At 38.3% G+C, this 15575-nt stretch overlaps 1 protein-coding gene across 1 annotated transcript; it reads right to left on the reverse strand.

The window, feature by feature from the left end:
* Window positions 1-1392: 1392 nt before the first annotated feature.
* Window positions 1393-15575, reverse strand: LOC143211599 (carbonic anhydrase 2-like). The gene is made up of 4 exons (XM_076429423.1): window positions 15527-15575; window positions 14080-14241; window positions 7368-7523; window positions 1393-1845 (listed from the first exon to the last, which is right to left on the reverse strand). The coding sequence occupies exons 1-4, from the start codon at window positions 15573-15575 to the stop codon at window positions 1616-1618; spliced, it is 597 nt and encodes a 198-aa protein (XP_076285538.1). The 3' UTR covers window positions 1393-1615.

Genomic DNA, 15575 nt, shown 5'->3' on the forward strand with positions numbered 1-15575 from the left:
CGTACGCGCCGAGAACGGCCAAGTTACAGGGCCATAGTACGGGCACGAGAAACGTACCCCGACCGACCGAAGTTGCCCGAGGAGCAGATACAGTACCAGACGACCCTACAAAAAAAGAACTGGCCGATATTGCGGAAGCCCCGTGCACGGGCAATTACGATTTGGACCGAGAGCACACGGGAAATCAACCCGGAGGCGTTGAAGGGACAGGAGCTTACATCGAACAGCTGGTTATCATGACCTTTCGTGATTCCGACGTCGCCTCCTCGCGCCAAAGCTCCGGCGTGGGTGGTGCGATCGCAGCCAAACGGAGGAGAACCTCCGATACGATTATTCGCGTTATGGTCTGGGGCCCAAGGACCTCATTAGGGACGATCCTGGTCGCTAGGATGTTGCACGCGCGCCACGCGCCAACCGGGAAAATTCGGCAACGAGTCGGGAGGGGGAACGAGGATCGAGTCGCCGCGCGATCGAGAATCGATGAGACACTGTCGCGCTGGCTCACGTTACGTTCGCACGTAGATCACGCAACTATCCAAACGCGCTACTTTACATCGCCAATTCACCTTCGCGATTCCCGTCGCACCGTAGTCCGAAAGTGCTCGTGAGAGTTTCCCGCTGGGATTATTCAAGTATTCGGCGGCGCCTACCTGCCCTGCAGCCGACTAGGACCGTTTTTCCGGAAGCCGTATCCGCGCAAACGAAAGACAAGGCGAAACGGTAAGTCAGCCAGTGTTTCATCCGGTGTTCTCGCGAGGTGGCTCGACATTAATCGCGCGGGGCGGACGCTTCTCGTCTCGCCCTGGAATATTCGCGTATGCCGAGGTGCTAAGCGCCTCGTAATAGCGTCTCACGCCCGTCCGGGGCGTTTTGAGGTTAGGTTTCGGAGAGTTTTCCCCGGGTATTGCGAGTACGGAAGTTTCCTCGGAGGAGTCGCGTTCCGTGAGAATAATCTCTAAGAGTCTCGAATCCTGTGTCGCGTCGATTACCGAAACGTATCTGTGCGTACCGTGCGTGTAATCTCGGACCGCCGCGACAGTCCTTTTTCCGCGCCGTCCATCTGCGTTGCACGCGATCTCGTCGACCGCGAGTCTCTCGATTCGCGGTCTTGCACGACGACTCTGACGCGTGTCAAAATTTGATACGACAACCGCGCAGCGAACCTCCATCAATCGCAATCTTGTATAAAGAGCGCGGGCTCTCGGGTCACGGCCACGAGGCCGTAACTTTGTAATCACTGACCGATTAAACATCTCGAGCCCATATCGTCGTGAGTTATTTCGATATTCCTGTGAGCTCAGTCCTGCCGTGAGGATCACCCGAACGTTCCTGTGTCCGAATCCTGTACCCCGCTTCGTGGTGCAATTCCCGTCCGCGTATTTCGAGGATTCGACTTTCAGACCCGGCGTCTCTGGGTCTGGAGACAAAATCGCGTCTCGCGTGGCACTCTACAAGTGCCTGGCGCCCGAACAAATCGTGAAATTTGATCCGTCGAATTCTCGGATTCCGTTGTCCCGGGCGGACCGCGCGTACTCGGCTAAACGCGGCCCGGCCTCCGTGCCTGTAAAGCCCGAGATTGATCCTTTTCACGGGCCTCTCAGCTCCGCGAAAAAGATCAACGTGACAATAGAGTTGAAACGACGGCAATTCCAGCCTCCTGTTGTGAAGCTGCCTTAAGGTCTGCGTACTTGTTGTTGTAATGGACGAAATGTGCTTCGAAAGCATCGTGAACACCATTCACTGTGTGCTCAGACGGCCAGTGAAAATGTATGTGGTCTAGGACATATGTCGCTGGTAACTCTCCTCCTTCCAGGAGGAAAGTGTCCTCGGAAAACCGTATCTCAACTAAAAAAGAAAGAAAAGAGACATTTTTCAAAAAGTTTTCAAAAACTAATCATATGGAAAATCTATCCCGGTAAAATCAGTTGGATTTTTCATATGATGTAGCTTATGATCTACTGAACAAAAGGTGTATGGACACAAAGCTCAATAATGGACAGTTATCGAGTTATAATCAGTCAAACATGACAAATTCGAGCTGCCGAATACTCAAATCAGAGACCACCACAACAGGATCCAAATGAGTAATACATAATAACGCACACAAACACACACAACAGAGAGAGAGAGAGAGAGAGAGAGAGAGAGAGAGAGAGAGTTTGGAGTCAAAAAATACTACGGGAGTGACGAACTGTGGGGTCCTTATCTCTGCTGTGACACGCAAAGATTTTTGTGAAAGATTTCTGTTCACAGACATTTTCAAGGTCATTTAAAATTCAAAAATACTGACACCACCTAACAGATTTTGTGAAACCCTACTATTTACCACGTTTCTATTAGCTCGCTTTCTTGTCTGTCTGTCTGTTTGTTTGTTTGTTCGGTACACATTTTGCAATTGATTTTAAACTAACTTCCCGATGAGCTAGAGACTTGAAATTTTAAACATAGCTCAGAGCTGGATGACAATGCAATATTAAAAAAAAAATTTTTTTAAAGTCTATGCGTTTAGGAGATATAAATTATTAATAATTTGAACCGTTGCATCCCCCCCCCCCCCCCCCCGCCACGTAAAGTAGTACGTCTTCGCGTTCAGCGTCCCCACTCCACTGACCCGCTTCGCACCGAAAGAGCTCAGTGTGCGTTCGACAGTGTTGGGCAAAATTTATTTCGACTAACGAATAAAGAATAACGAATAAATCCCAGGATTTATTCGAGAATAACGAATAACGATTTTATTCGCTGGAAATTATTCGTAGCTAACGAATAACGCTTTATTCGTTATTCGTTAGTCACGAATGAATCCCGGGACTTTTATTCGTTATTCGTTATTCTAAATGACGGCAGCGAATAAGAATAAAGGCCGGAGAATATGCGCAGCGCGCAGCCGGCGCGGCGCCGGCGACAATCGACAATCGACACCCGACACCTCGAGGCTGAGGCCGAGACGAGCTATGGATTGATGTTGACGATTGATATAACTAAATAACAGTGATTCTTTTTCACACAAGCACACAGTGTGTCGAGTATATGGTAATTCGGGAAAAAAGTCATAACTCTTAAACTATGCAATTTTCGAGTAAAGTACCTTAATACTTTTTGAAATAAAATGCAAAGACGAATCGATTGGTATATAAAAAAAAATTATTTCTAATTATTAAAAAAAAATTTTTTTCTAATTATTAAAAGAAATTTTTTTTTCAATTGCGATAACTTTGTTTTTTATGTTTTTTTTATTGAGTTATTTTCGATTTACTGCGACATATTGTAATTAATTTTAACTAAGCAACTGCCTAGATTTGCCTAATGGCAACCGTCCCAAGATTTTGAGCACATTTTATTTCGAATAACAAATAAAAAATAATAAATAAAATATGAGGATTTATTCGTGAATATAATAATGATTTCATTCGGTAAACAATTATTCAGTAGTAAATTATTCCAAATAACGCTTGACGCCTAAATAGTAGTGGTTAGTGGTTAGGTTAGTAGTGGTGACCGACCCTAGGTCCGGGACTGGGACCTTCGTTATCTTTACACATACTTTGTTGCCACGATACACATACACGTCGCTGGTGCCGACTGCCGAGCCGAGTGCCGCGTACCGCGTGCGATGTCGGGACGCGATGTCATTCGACACCATTATTCGCTGAGCTATGCTATTCGAATAAATTTTTATTCGCTGGCTTATTTGAATAAATCTTTATTCGCTGGGTTGTTCGAATAAATTTTTATTCGCTGGGTTTTTACGAATAAATTTTTATTCGCTGGGTTATTCGACTAAAAATTCATTCGAATAAAAATTTAGTCGAATAAAAATTTATTCGAATAAAAATTTATTCGTAAAAACCCAATGAATAAAAATTTATTCGTAATTTTTATTCGCTGGTTATTCGAATGAAATTTCAATCGAATAACGCCCAACTCTGGCGTTCGAGCTGCGTTCGAGCTCCTATAATGTTTGTTTACCGAGCGAAAGGACAGTTGCACCGAGATTCTCCGTCGAACCTTTATCTTTGACATTTTACCACAGCGTTCGTTTTCAATATGACGCGTCGCAATACCGTCTGAAATTGACTACCTGTCTCTGTTATAATCTCATCAAAATGTTCAAAATCGATTGTAAAATTTCACACATACAAGACTAAAAAGCAGAAAATAATTATTTAAATAAAAATAAATTTTTTTAAAATACCACGTTTTTATTTAAAACGGACTAAAAAGTATAAAATAAATTTTTGAAAAACACCACGTTTAAAAATACTTGTTAGATTTAAAACGAAAAACATGGGGCGCAAGATAATACATAGTAAGGAGTGTAAATAGAGGGCAGCTGCCGCTGAGAAAACTCGCACAACAGTTCATATCATTTGCAGTGCAATAAAATTGTTAGTGATTTAGGTGAACTATTCATGCATCAATTATCTATTGCATGCACCCCACGTTTTTCGTTTTAAATCTTACAAGTATTTTTAAACGTGGTGTTTTTCAAAAATTTATTTTATACTTTTTAGTCCATTTTAAATAAAAACGTGGTATTTTTAAAAAATTTATTTTTTTTGTTTCAAACATTTTTCCAAAAAATAAATACTTCCCGGGATTTGAGTATTCGGCAGCTCTAATTTGTTATGTTGATTATAACTGATTATAACTCGATAACTGTCCATTATTGAGCTTTGTGTCCATTACATCTTTTATTCAATAGATCATAAGCTACAACATATGAAAAATCCAACTGATTTTACCGGGATAGAATCATGTGGAACATGATTAGTGCGAGGTTCTTTAAAAATTGTGAAGTTGTAAAATCGTAGAATTATAGAATTGTGGAATTGTGGAATTATAGAATTGTAGAATTGTAGAATTGTAGAATTTGTAGAATTGTAGAATTGTCGAATTGTAGAATTGTGGAATTGTAGAATTTGTAGAATTTGTAGAATTGTAGAAATGTAGAATTGGGGAATCGTAGAATTGTACGATTCTAAAGTCGTACAATTGTACGATGATACAAATTGTAAAATTATACGATAGTACAATTTTTACTGAAATTATGAAATTTAAAAATTGTAAAGTTGTAAACTTGTAAACTTGTAAAATTGAAAAATTGAAAAATTGGAAATTTTTGATATTGTGAAGGTGGAAAATTGTGAAATGATTGTGATGACCACTTTTTATGCAACCTAACACATAGAATAATACTTCGTTTATTACAGAAGATATTGTTACGTTTTCCATAGGGTATGACGAGGATTTCACATTGTTTCATAATTTGCGAGTGAAAAACTGCTGCAATAAAGTGGCAGCATCATTTTGAAGTAATCTGAATGAACCAGGAAGAAGTAATTAATCATTGAGTTTTATTTGAAACGTGCTGTGAATTTATGGTCTATTCATCTTTGTTAATAAATGTTTACATCGGATATGAACGTTACACCTTTCCTACTGTTCGAATTTGTGGAATTTAAATAGGGTAAACTATACAATGATTGGCACCTTAAGCCAAAATCGGAGCAAAAATCTTTTTATCTTTTTTTTGAAATGTTTAACGAGTTTAACTTGCTATTTTATAAGCTAACAGGTAGTATCCTAAGTAGTATCCTAGCGATAAGACTATTCCATACAAAATTAAAGCTGACAAAATGTGCTATAAGATTGATTGCATTCAGTTTTTCGCTATCTCCCATAGTTTCCGAGATATCCGAGCTCAAAGTTCACTAATTGTGAAAAAGAAATTTTTGCCTCACATATGATTGCCTTTATATTTCAAAATATTCCCAAAATATGTTGGGAAAGGTTCTATTAGAAGATTGTTGAAAATAAGGAAGTTAGTATCGCATTGGTATTTTAAACAATACAATAAGTTTTGAATTTTTCTCTTTCTTTTTCACTAGCTATCCTCTTCTTCGTCCAAAAGTTACTTCACACAGTCAATTCAAGCACTAAATGGTATAGTTGAAATGATATCGCGTTTAGAGTGATTTGATTGAAATGAGTTGGTGAAAGTACCATAAAAAATAATAATGAAGAATAAAGAAGTTTTGTAATTGGGTTAGTAGTGGTTCAAGCCCAAGTTGGCCATCCCGCCTCATAAGGGTACCCGCCGCTGCTCTATCTCCCCTGTTTGGGGGATAGAGTAAGGAAAGGGGGTGGTCAGCGAATAAATGGTACCACTGTGGAAACTGGGCACGGACCCTACTAAAAATGAAATCAAGAAACGCAAACGGAATTAAGAAACCTTTAAGGGAAAGGCCGGTTGGACGGAGCTAATAGCTGAACACCGACCAGAACCGAGGATGATGGTCACATCCAAACAATCAGCCATATTTTCTAGGCTGTGTCAAGCCCACCCAAGAAGGATGATCTCGATGAACCTGATATCAAAATCTCTCAGGAGACAGATTTTGGTGAAGTTGGTGAACCCTTCCTTCTCAACCCCATCGCGAAGTAGGTTCGGCAGGTGAAGACCGAATGGAATTGATATCACGGCCCAGCCGTGATTTCGATGAAGTTGGATTGGATCCGATGTAGCAGTAACTTCTTCCCAATGATCAAATAATACGCGGTCCTCTGCATTTGTACTCCCAATAGACTCATAGCACAAGCGGAGGGATTAGCCCTAGGGGAGGGTGTGGGCAGGTTTTTGGACTATCCGGAAACAGAGTAGGGACGGGCTTCAAAAATTGACACATTGTACATGAAAATATGGTGAAGTGGGGGGAGTCTGAAAGGGCAGGCGAGACACCCTGCAGGTCTGAAGGTGAGTGGGCCCGACGTTCACGCCGAGCCGTAAAACAGCTCAAAAAACTGACAAATTAGGTAGCATGGCCCGTCTCTCTCATCAATGATGACCGACCCATCTAGTAAGTCGACGACTCTGAAAATGGCCCGGGCCGAATAAAACAGAGGGGACGGCTGGAAAACGTGGATAACTGCAACCCGCAAAAAGGGCCGAGTGCCGGCAGCGCTAATTGTGATACTGGTGATTAAAGATTCGGTGTGCCCTAAGGAAGCGAGGGGCGGCCGACCCGCCCTTCCCCGGCAATTACCACGACTACTACTACTACTACTACCAGTAGTAGTAGTGGTTCACACCGATATACCGGACCCGGTATCGGATTACACGGCATGTTTACACTGCTCGACGACCATCGCAGCTCGAGCTTCTCGGCCCCTCGTGGGTGGAAGGGGTAGGGGTGGTAAGGGGTAGGTAAGTGACATAGAGCGGTCTCCTCTGCCGGACTTACAATTACAATGGGACATTACTATATTTAAATGACTTTTATTGAGATAAAAATTTAGTGATATTTGCAATTACAATCACAAGTTTATTTATTATTTAAACAAACATTTGCCCAACTTTGAGCACTTACCGGTGTGGCCATTGTTAGCAACTACTCCAGTGGCCGCGTGTCCGTACTTTAGGAACTCCAAAGGCCGGAGGTCTTTCTTCACGGTGTTTTCGCGAACAATATCGATCGGTGACTGTTTCTTTCCATTAGTGCAAAGTCCGGGCCAATGTTCAGGATCTAAACATCGAATAAAAGGATAGGAATTCAGAAAGAGTCATTAATTAAAGAATTTCAGAAAATACGAAATAGAGTACAGCCTTGGTCGAAGAGAATCCAGCGAATTGCTAATTCTCTCCCATCTTTCCTCCTTCTGAATTTTCTTTTCCCTTTTTTTTTACTAGCTCCTCACTCGCTACCTCTCTCTTTTCCTCCATCATTATTCCCTCCTTCTCCACTGTCCGCCCCCTCACCACAAAGAATCGCTAAATCGCTCCTTCCTTCATCTGCTCCCTACTCCCCCCATCCCATTTCCTTCTCCTATCCTCTTCTGCTAACACCGCTAGCGTGTATACTACGGTGAACCTTATTTTTTGACGAAAGAATTTTTTCCCGCACAACCCGCAGAATTGTGACAACTGTTGAGAAAATGATCTGGAAAAAATTGGGGCCGATGGGATCATGGAAAACCGGCGCGCAACGAATTTGAAAATTTTTTTTTTAATCTTGACATAAATATACGTTGGAATATATCGTTGAATTTGTCTCTTTTTTCTCTGATCTTGAAAACTTGACAAAATAACCTTGAAAAATCTAGGTGCACGGTAGTACACCAGCCAAGTTCTTGCGCTACCTCCTTTTACACGAAACAACTTAGCCGTTTTTTAGAGGCTTATAACTCGACACTGGAGGCAGATGGAGAGATGTAATTTCGTACACTTGTTAAATGCTATCATATCTCAATATTGACAAAACATTAATCTTCCAACATTAGTAGGTTCCGAGATATAGGACCTCAAAAATCGCTAAATTTGTCACTGACTGACTGACTGACTGACTGACTGACTGACAGATCATCAAAACCTTTTGGGTACTTCCCATTGACCTACAAGCTTGAAATTTGGTACATAGGTCCACCATAACAAACACTCAAAGGAATAATTATCAAAGTTTGAAATTTTACACCTTAAAGGGGTTGTATTTTTAAAAAAAACGAAATAGATTATGTATGGAGAAAATGAAATATGCCGCTTCTCCCATAAGGAACCGTGTAAATTCCGGAAAGAATCATCTGCTCTCTTCAAATGTTCGTATAGCGCCATTCGAGGTAGTGGCAAAAAGCTCAAACTGGTAGATTACAATAAGGTAGAAAATGACACTAAAATTATAACAAAAAAAATTTAGGTAAAGTTGGGTTCTAATTCGCCGGCAGAGTGTTAATCTTTGATACCTACTTGATAATTGATGAAATTTCAACAAAAATTGATGAAATCCCAACAAAAACATTCTGTAAACAGAAGCCAAGTTCTTATGGCCGTAAAAAGTTGTGAGATCAAACAGAATACGGCCAAGTTCGTTAGCTTAGAAAAATATAAATAAAAATTAGTTTAAAAGAACGCTATTTAATTTTTAAAGAGTCACATGGAGGACTAAATTATTCAAACTTGGCCGCTACCTAACACGTTTTAGTGCCATTGGTTTAAAAAGTAACGGCCAAGTTTGAATAATTTAGCCCTCCATGTGACTCTTTAAAAATTAAATAGCGTTCTTTTTAACTAATTTTTATTTATATTTTTCTAAGCTAACGAACTTGGCCGTATTCTGTTTGATCTCACAACTTTTTACGGCCATAAGAACTTGGCTCCTGTTTACAGAATGTTTTTGTTGGGATTATTTTTTCTCTGATGCTAGATTCACCTCCTTACATACTACAACTTTTGTTTGAAGAGTTTTTTCATATACATATACATAACTAACAGAGATATTAAGGCGCGTAGTTTGCATTATTCGGAAGCATATAACTACGCATGTAGCTATTTTCATGGCTACATGCTGCCGAATAATACAAATTACGCCTCGTAAACGAAAAAATAGGATTTTTAAAGCAGATAGCGCCCTAGATCGATCTTTTATCAAGCGTTTTTGAATAATGAAAAACCCCGCGTTTGTATTATCGAGAAATGAGAAGGCGAATCCCGCATCCTTGCAATTCTGTAAACGAGTCTACTCTACTTTTTCCAGACCATTTTCTCAATAGTTGTCACAATTCTGCGGGTTGTGCAGGAAAAAATTTTGCAAAATAATTTTCGTCAGGTATAGCTAAGTGTATACCTTCATTTCCCCTATTTTCAGCCCTCCCCAACCACCCTCGTCCAGCACCTCATTTATATCCGCTAACAGCAATGTGAACCATAGCGGGCTTAACGAGCACCCCTGTCTCACTCCCCTTGCTGTCCCCTTCCTGCTCCACCACTTTTACATTGCTTCTTGTTTTCCTTAGGATTTCTTCGCATCTTCCTACCAACCCTTCCCACCCCCCCTTTCCTCATCGCCTTCAGTAGACAGAGAAATTAAATATTGTAATTTAACGTTATAAATCAGTGGTCGGCAACGACTGCACCGTTCACGCGCGTCTCGCTCCCCGTAACGGCCCTAGTGCTCAGGTCCGTACCGTATGAAATGCGCGTGGCGCCCTCCGTGGTAATGTGGAAACGTATTGATACCGGTGTCGCCCTAATGCGCCACGCGCATTTCATACGGTACGGACCTGAGCACTAGGGCCGTCACGGGGAGCGAGACGCGCGGGAGGCGCAGACCCCGAAATCGGGCTGAACGGTGCAGTCGTTGCCGACCACTGTTGTAAATACTGCAAATAAATATTGTAAATATTGCGAATATTGCAAATGTTTTTGCAACAACTTTTGTTCAGAACGTAAAAGTTGTTCAAAACGTAGAAATCTATAACATATTTAAATTTCATCAAAATCTGAGAGGAGACCCTCTTTCTAAACAATTACCATAAATATTGTAAATTTTGTCAATATTGCTAATGAATATATTGTATATATTCTAAATATTGTAATTTTTAGAATTTCCCAATTGATTATTGCTAATATTGCAAATAAATATGTTAAATATTGCGAACAAATATCGTAAATATTGTATAACCATTGCAAATTAAAATTGTAAATATTCTAAATATTGCAAATAAATATATCAAATAAATTTTGTAAACATTGCAAATATTGTAAATATTCCAAATGGATATTGTAAATATTGCAAATTAAAATTGTAAATATTGCAAATAAATATATCAAATGAATTTTGTAAACATCCCTGATATTGTAAATATTGCAAATGGATATTGCAAATATTGCGAATATTGCAAATGTATATTTTAAGTAATGTAAATTAATATTGTACATACTGCAAATGAATATTGTAATTTTGAGAATTTTCCAAATGATTATTGTTAATATTGCAAATAAATATATCAAATAAATTTTGTAAACATTGCAAATGGATATTGTAAATGTTGCGCATATTGCGAATAAATATTGTAAATACATATTACGAATGAATAGTGTAAATGTCACAAATATTGTAATATTAAACATATTAAGAAGGAAAATCTATTTCTATTTCGCTCCAGTTTCTTGCAAATCGGGTAAACAATTTTGATCTTGCATAAAGGTCCGCTGTGTAGTTATTATTACGATTAATGGTTATTGATTTTACCGTGTTTGTTGATTGCTTCGGTAATTCATTAACCACGAGTGTTTTCAACTTATTGAACACTAGCTTTTGCCCGCGGCTTCGCTCGCACAGCAAACAGTTTAATGCCCTCGGAAATTGATATTGTTTCTCCATAAAACCTTTTAACCCCCCATTCATCCCTATAGAGTTTTAATTTTATGTCATGTCGCCATCTTAGATTTCAAACCCCTTTTCACCCCCTTAGTGGTTGAATTTTTTTAAATGCCGAAATAGGTGTTTGATTAATTATATGAAAGAGCATTAAAACCTAGTTTCAAGCAAATCCGACGACAAATAAAATATTCCTGATACAAACATTGCAACCCCTTTTCACACCCCTAGGGGTTGAATTTCGAAATATCCTTTCTTATTCCTTGTATAGATCACACACAAAGGAAACCTCTGTGCAAAATTTCAGTTTTCTAGGTCTAAGGGTTTAGCCTGTGCGTTGATGAGTCAATGAGTCAGGACTTTCTTTTTATACAGGGTGTTCCAAAATTCCTGCACATCCCGGAAATGGGAGGTTCCTGACATCATCTTAAGCGACATTTTCCTTGGCAAAAATGTTATCCGCGCGCGGCTTTGTTTAGGAGTTATTAACGAAAAACACGAACCAATCCGAGCGCGACCTAGACGCGAATTGCCACAGTCGGCTCGGCGCGCCGCGGCGACGCACAGTGGGTAAAATCGACGTTCTAGCTGTTCACGGGCTAAAAACTCAAAGTTCTCATATCGATTTTTAACGAATGCACAATGTTTCTTAAATGTCTATTACATTCGAAAACGATAATATTAATTAAAGCTATTAAAAACTCTCGTTACAATAAACGTTCAAAGATCAAACTTTTTCAGATACGATTTATCACCGAAAAAATTCCTTTTCTTCATAATGATGTCCTGAAAAACCTACTGAAGATTAAGCGACCAATTTTTTTTTATATGAAGAATGTATATCTATGTTGAGAACGCACCAGAAACTAAACGTCATTGTTCATAATTTATTATGAAAAAAAATATTTAATCAACTAAGGAAAATCGTCGAAGTTTTTCACCTTTGACAAGGGATAAAGTTGTCATTCCCGGGGATTCCCATGGTCTGACAAAGTGGAACATTTTCGGCAAGATCTCCTCTAAAAGATCGTGCAAAATTTATACCCGGGACGACCCGGGGAACCGTAGTTATGATAGTTTAAAGCGTCGCGTGACACGCGTACAGTGGTGAGTTCGATCGAAATCGTGGCCAAATTATTCATTATTCACACGAGTTTTCAGACATTTTCGGTGGTGTGACAAAAAAATGTTTCCTACAAAAAGTAATCAGTACACAGTCTTTTACAAATATCAATACAAAAAATTTCCAAAAAAAATTTTTTTCAATAAAAAATTGTGGTCACCTTCATTATTTATTTATAACTATATATTTTTTATTCAATAATGTTATAGCTGACGGCAAGACGAATCCAACGACCTATTTATGTATTGAAATAATGGTGAAATAGGCGTGAACACCCAGTTTTCAAATATTATTCATTATTCACATGAGTTTTCAGACATTTCGGGTGGTGTGACAAAAAAATGTTTCCTACGAAAAGTAATTAGTACACAGTCTTTTACAAATATCAATACAAAAAATTACCAAGAAAATTTTTTTTCAATAAAAAATTGTGGTCACCTTCATTATTTATTTATAACTATATATTTTTTATTCAATAATGTTATAGCTGACGGCAAGACGAATCCAACGACCTATTTAATGTGGTCTTTATGTATTGAAATAATGGTGAAATAGGCGTGAACAGCTAGAACGTCGATTTTACCCACTGTGCGGCTCGCCAACTGTCTATTGGGCATTGGGCGGTAGGAGCAAGATTAAAATGTCATGCTTCTTTTAATAATTTCAATAGGCTTGATATAATGTATTTATGTACCAAAAATAACAGTGTCGTCGACCTGTCTTTGAAAGAACTGGCGACGAAAAGACACATACTTATACCAAAAATAACAAGGTGAGGAAAAAAATATTAAAAACACCAGAAAAATAGAAGAATGAACATCCACTTGCCGTTTTCTTGAAAAAGGAACAACAAACTAAATAATCGTCAGAGAACTTTCAGCCTTATTTCATTGTTCTTCCAAAAAACAATTTTGGAAAAAATGGCACTTACAGCCTTTTTTAATTCCACTGTTCGATTATAAAATTCAATCTTAAATTATTAATAAAATGTTTCGATAAGTAATCATAGAAGTTGTAGGCTGTTAAAATAGATAAAAGTTTCGATTACAGGCAAGTGAAGCACCTTAGGGTGGACCTTATTTTTCGACTTTCGAATTTTTTTCGGGACACCCCCTAGAATTGTGACACTTGACGCAAAAATAAATTGTGCAAAATTTGAAATCGATCGGATAACGGGAAGTGCTGCCGCATCGACTTTGAAAATTTTTTAATTTTGTAACTCAAGTTTCTCCACGGTAGTATATCATTAGTTGTATATTTTTATATATCGTTGAATTTGTCTTTTTACGCACTATAATTATGTAAAAACAAAATGTAGCATTAATTTAAAAAAAAATTCTTGACCCTGAAACCTCAAAAATTGACTTCTGAAAAAAAAATTTTTTCTTTGCATTATATTTAATTTAATAAACAATATAACTTTTGTCTAAGAAATTTTTTTATATTTTTATAAATATACATTATATACATATAATACAGTACATTATACATAAAATAATTTATTTATCTCGTAATGACTTTTTTGATACATCTGGATATTGTTTCCTATTTTCGGAAATAATTTGTAAAATATATTGTTTCTCCTCTTCATTTTTTGATAATAACTGATTATAGTCTTGAATAAGCTTAATACCGCGCTCAGCAGTGTCATTAACAACTTTTAAGTTTTGTAAAATGTTTAGTCCAAATGTGAAATCCTCGTCATCTTTCCATGAACCGGGATCTTTTTTAAAAAATTCATAGGAATTGAAAATCTTTCAAAAAATCGTAGTGTTTTGTGGAAAATAAAGTGTTCAATTCCTTTACCAGCATAGTTTTTTAAGTCTTCACGAGTTATTTCATATTTCTTACATGATTCGTCGGTTTCAATATTATCAGATTCGTCGACTTCAGTGGTAAGTGCCTCCAGCATTCGTAAATTTGTATTCTTCTCCACGGTTTTATAAAAAAATGCTAAGGCTACCGCTTCTGTTGATAAATACCATAAATGGTTACAAAATTTTTTTAATGCCATAGAACTTATTTTTTCGTCAGTAGAACGGTATACAATATTGTGTATATACAAAACCGTGGAGAAGAATACAAAATTACGAATGGTGGAAGCACTTACCAATGAAGTCGACGAATCTGATAACATTGAAACCGACGAATCATGTAAGAAATATGAAATAACTCGTGAAGACTTAAAAAACTATGCTGGTAAAGGAATTGAACATTATATTTCCCACAAAACACTACTATTTTTTTAAAGATTTTCAATTCCTATAGAATTTTTTAAAAAGATCCCGATTCATGGGAAGATTACGAGGATTTCAAATTTGGACTAAACATTGTATAAAACTTAAAAGTTGTTAATGACACTGCTGAGCGCGGTATTAAGCTTATTCAAGACTATAATCAGTTATTATCAAAAAATGAAGAGAAGAAACAATATATTTTACAAATTATTTCCGAAAATAGGAAACAATATCCAGATGTATCAAAAAGGTCATTACGAGATAAATAAATTATTTTATGTATAATGTACTGTATTATACAGGGTGTCCCAAAATTCGTGTATTGCTGAGAGCTGACAAGAAGATCCCTGGCAGGAATGCGGTGACGTAGGCAAGAATGCGCGCCCGATTGGTTGGCTTGGAGGGGGGGCGCCTAGGCTCACACGCAGTTTCGACTAGAGCGTTCTATTGGCCGACTCAGTCACCCCCACTACTCGAGTCGCGTGACGAAGAGAGGGAATCAGACGTACCCTAGGGTACTCAGTGAGGGTACTCAACGGCGTAGGCACAAAATTCAGAATACTGCTGAAAAATTGTCATGACGTAAAACTTTCTTATTTTCCTATTCTTATTATAAAATGTTCAAATCAGTATTGACATTAACATTCTACAGCACATATTAATAATCGTATACATATATATTATAATATTATCTGTAATTAACACCATAAATTAATATCTTTCTATTATATTTATACATTTTTCTATTATATAAAATAGTTTTTGAGAGAGAGAGCGGGAGAGAGAGAGCGGGAGTGGGAGAGAGAGACAGCGGGAGTGGGAGAGAGAGCGAGAAAGAGAGAGAGAGAGAGAGAGAGCGGGAGAGAGAGAGCGGGAGAGAGTTTTCGTAAGTTTATTCCAGAATTCATAATTCTCTCTCTCTCTCTCGCTCTCTCTCTCCCGCTCTCTCGCTCTCTGTCTCTAATGTAAAAAGCTAAAAAAAAATATAAAAAATGTTACTACGACGGGACGCGAACCCGAGCCCACGGCATAGCTGTTCAGCTCGCTGCCGCTACGCCACACCAT

This window comes from Lasioglossum baleicum, chromosome 8 (genome assembly GCF_051020765.1).
Source record: "Lasioglossum baleicum chromosome 8, iyLasBale1, whole genome shotgun sequence".
NCBI classification, from domain to species: domain Eukaryota; kingdom Metazoa; phylum Arthropoda; class Insecta; order Hymenoptera; family Halictidae; genus Lasioglossum; species Lasioglossum baleicum.

Excerpts from the sequence above, each read along its gene's own strand:
- LOC143211599 (XM_076429423.1), bottom strand. The coding sequence starts at position 15,575 with ATGGTGTGGCGTAGCGGCAGCGAGCTGAACAGCTATGCCGTGGGCTCG. Across the intron at positions 7,524-14,079 it reads AGACTTAAAAAACTATGCTG|ATCCTGAACATTGGCCCGGA; the intron begins GTAAAGGAATTG and ends TTCGATGTTTAG. Across the intron at positions 1,846-7,367 it reads TGCTAACAATGGCCACACCG|TTGAGATACGGTTTTCCGAG; the intron begins GTAAGTGCTCAA and ends TTTCTTTTTTAG.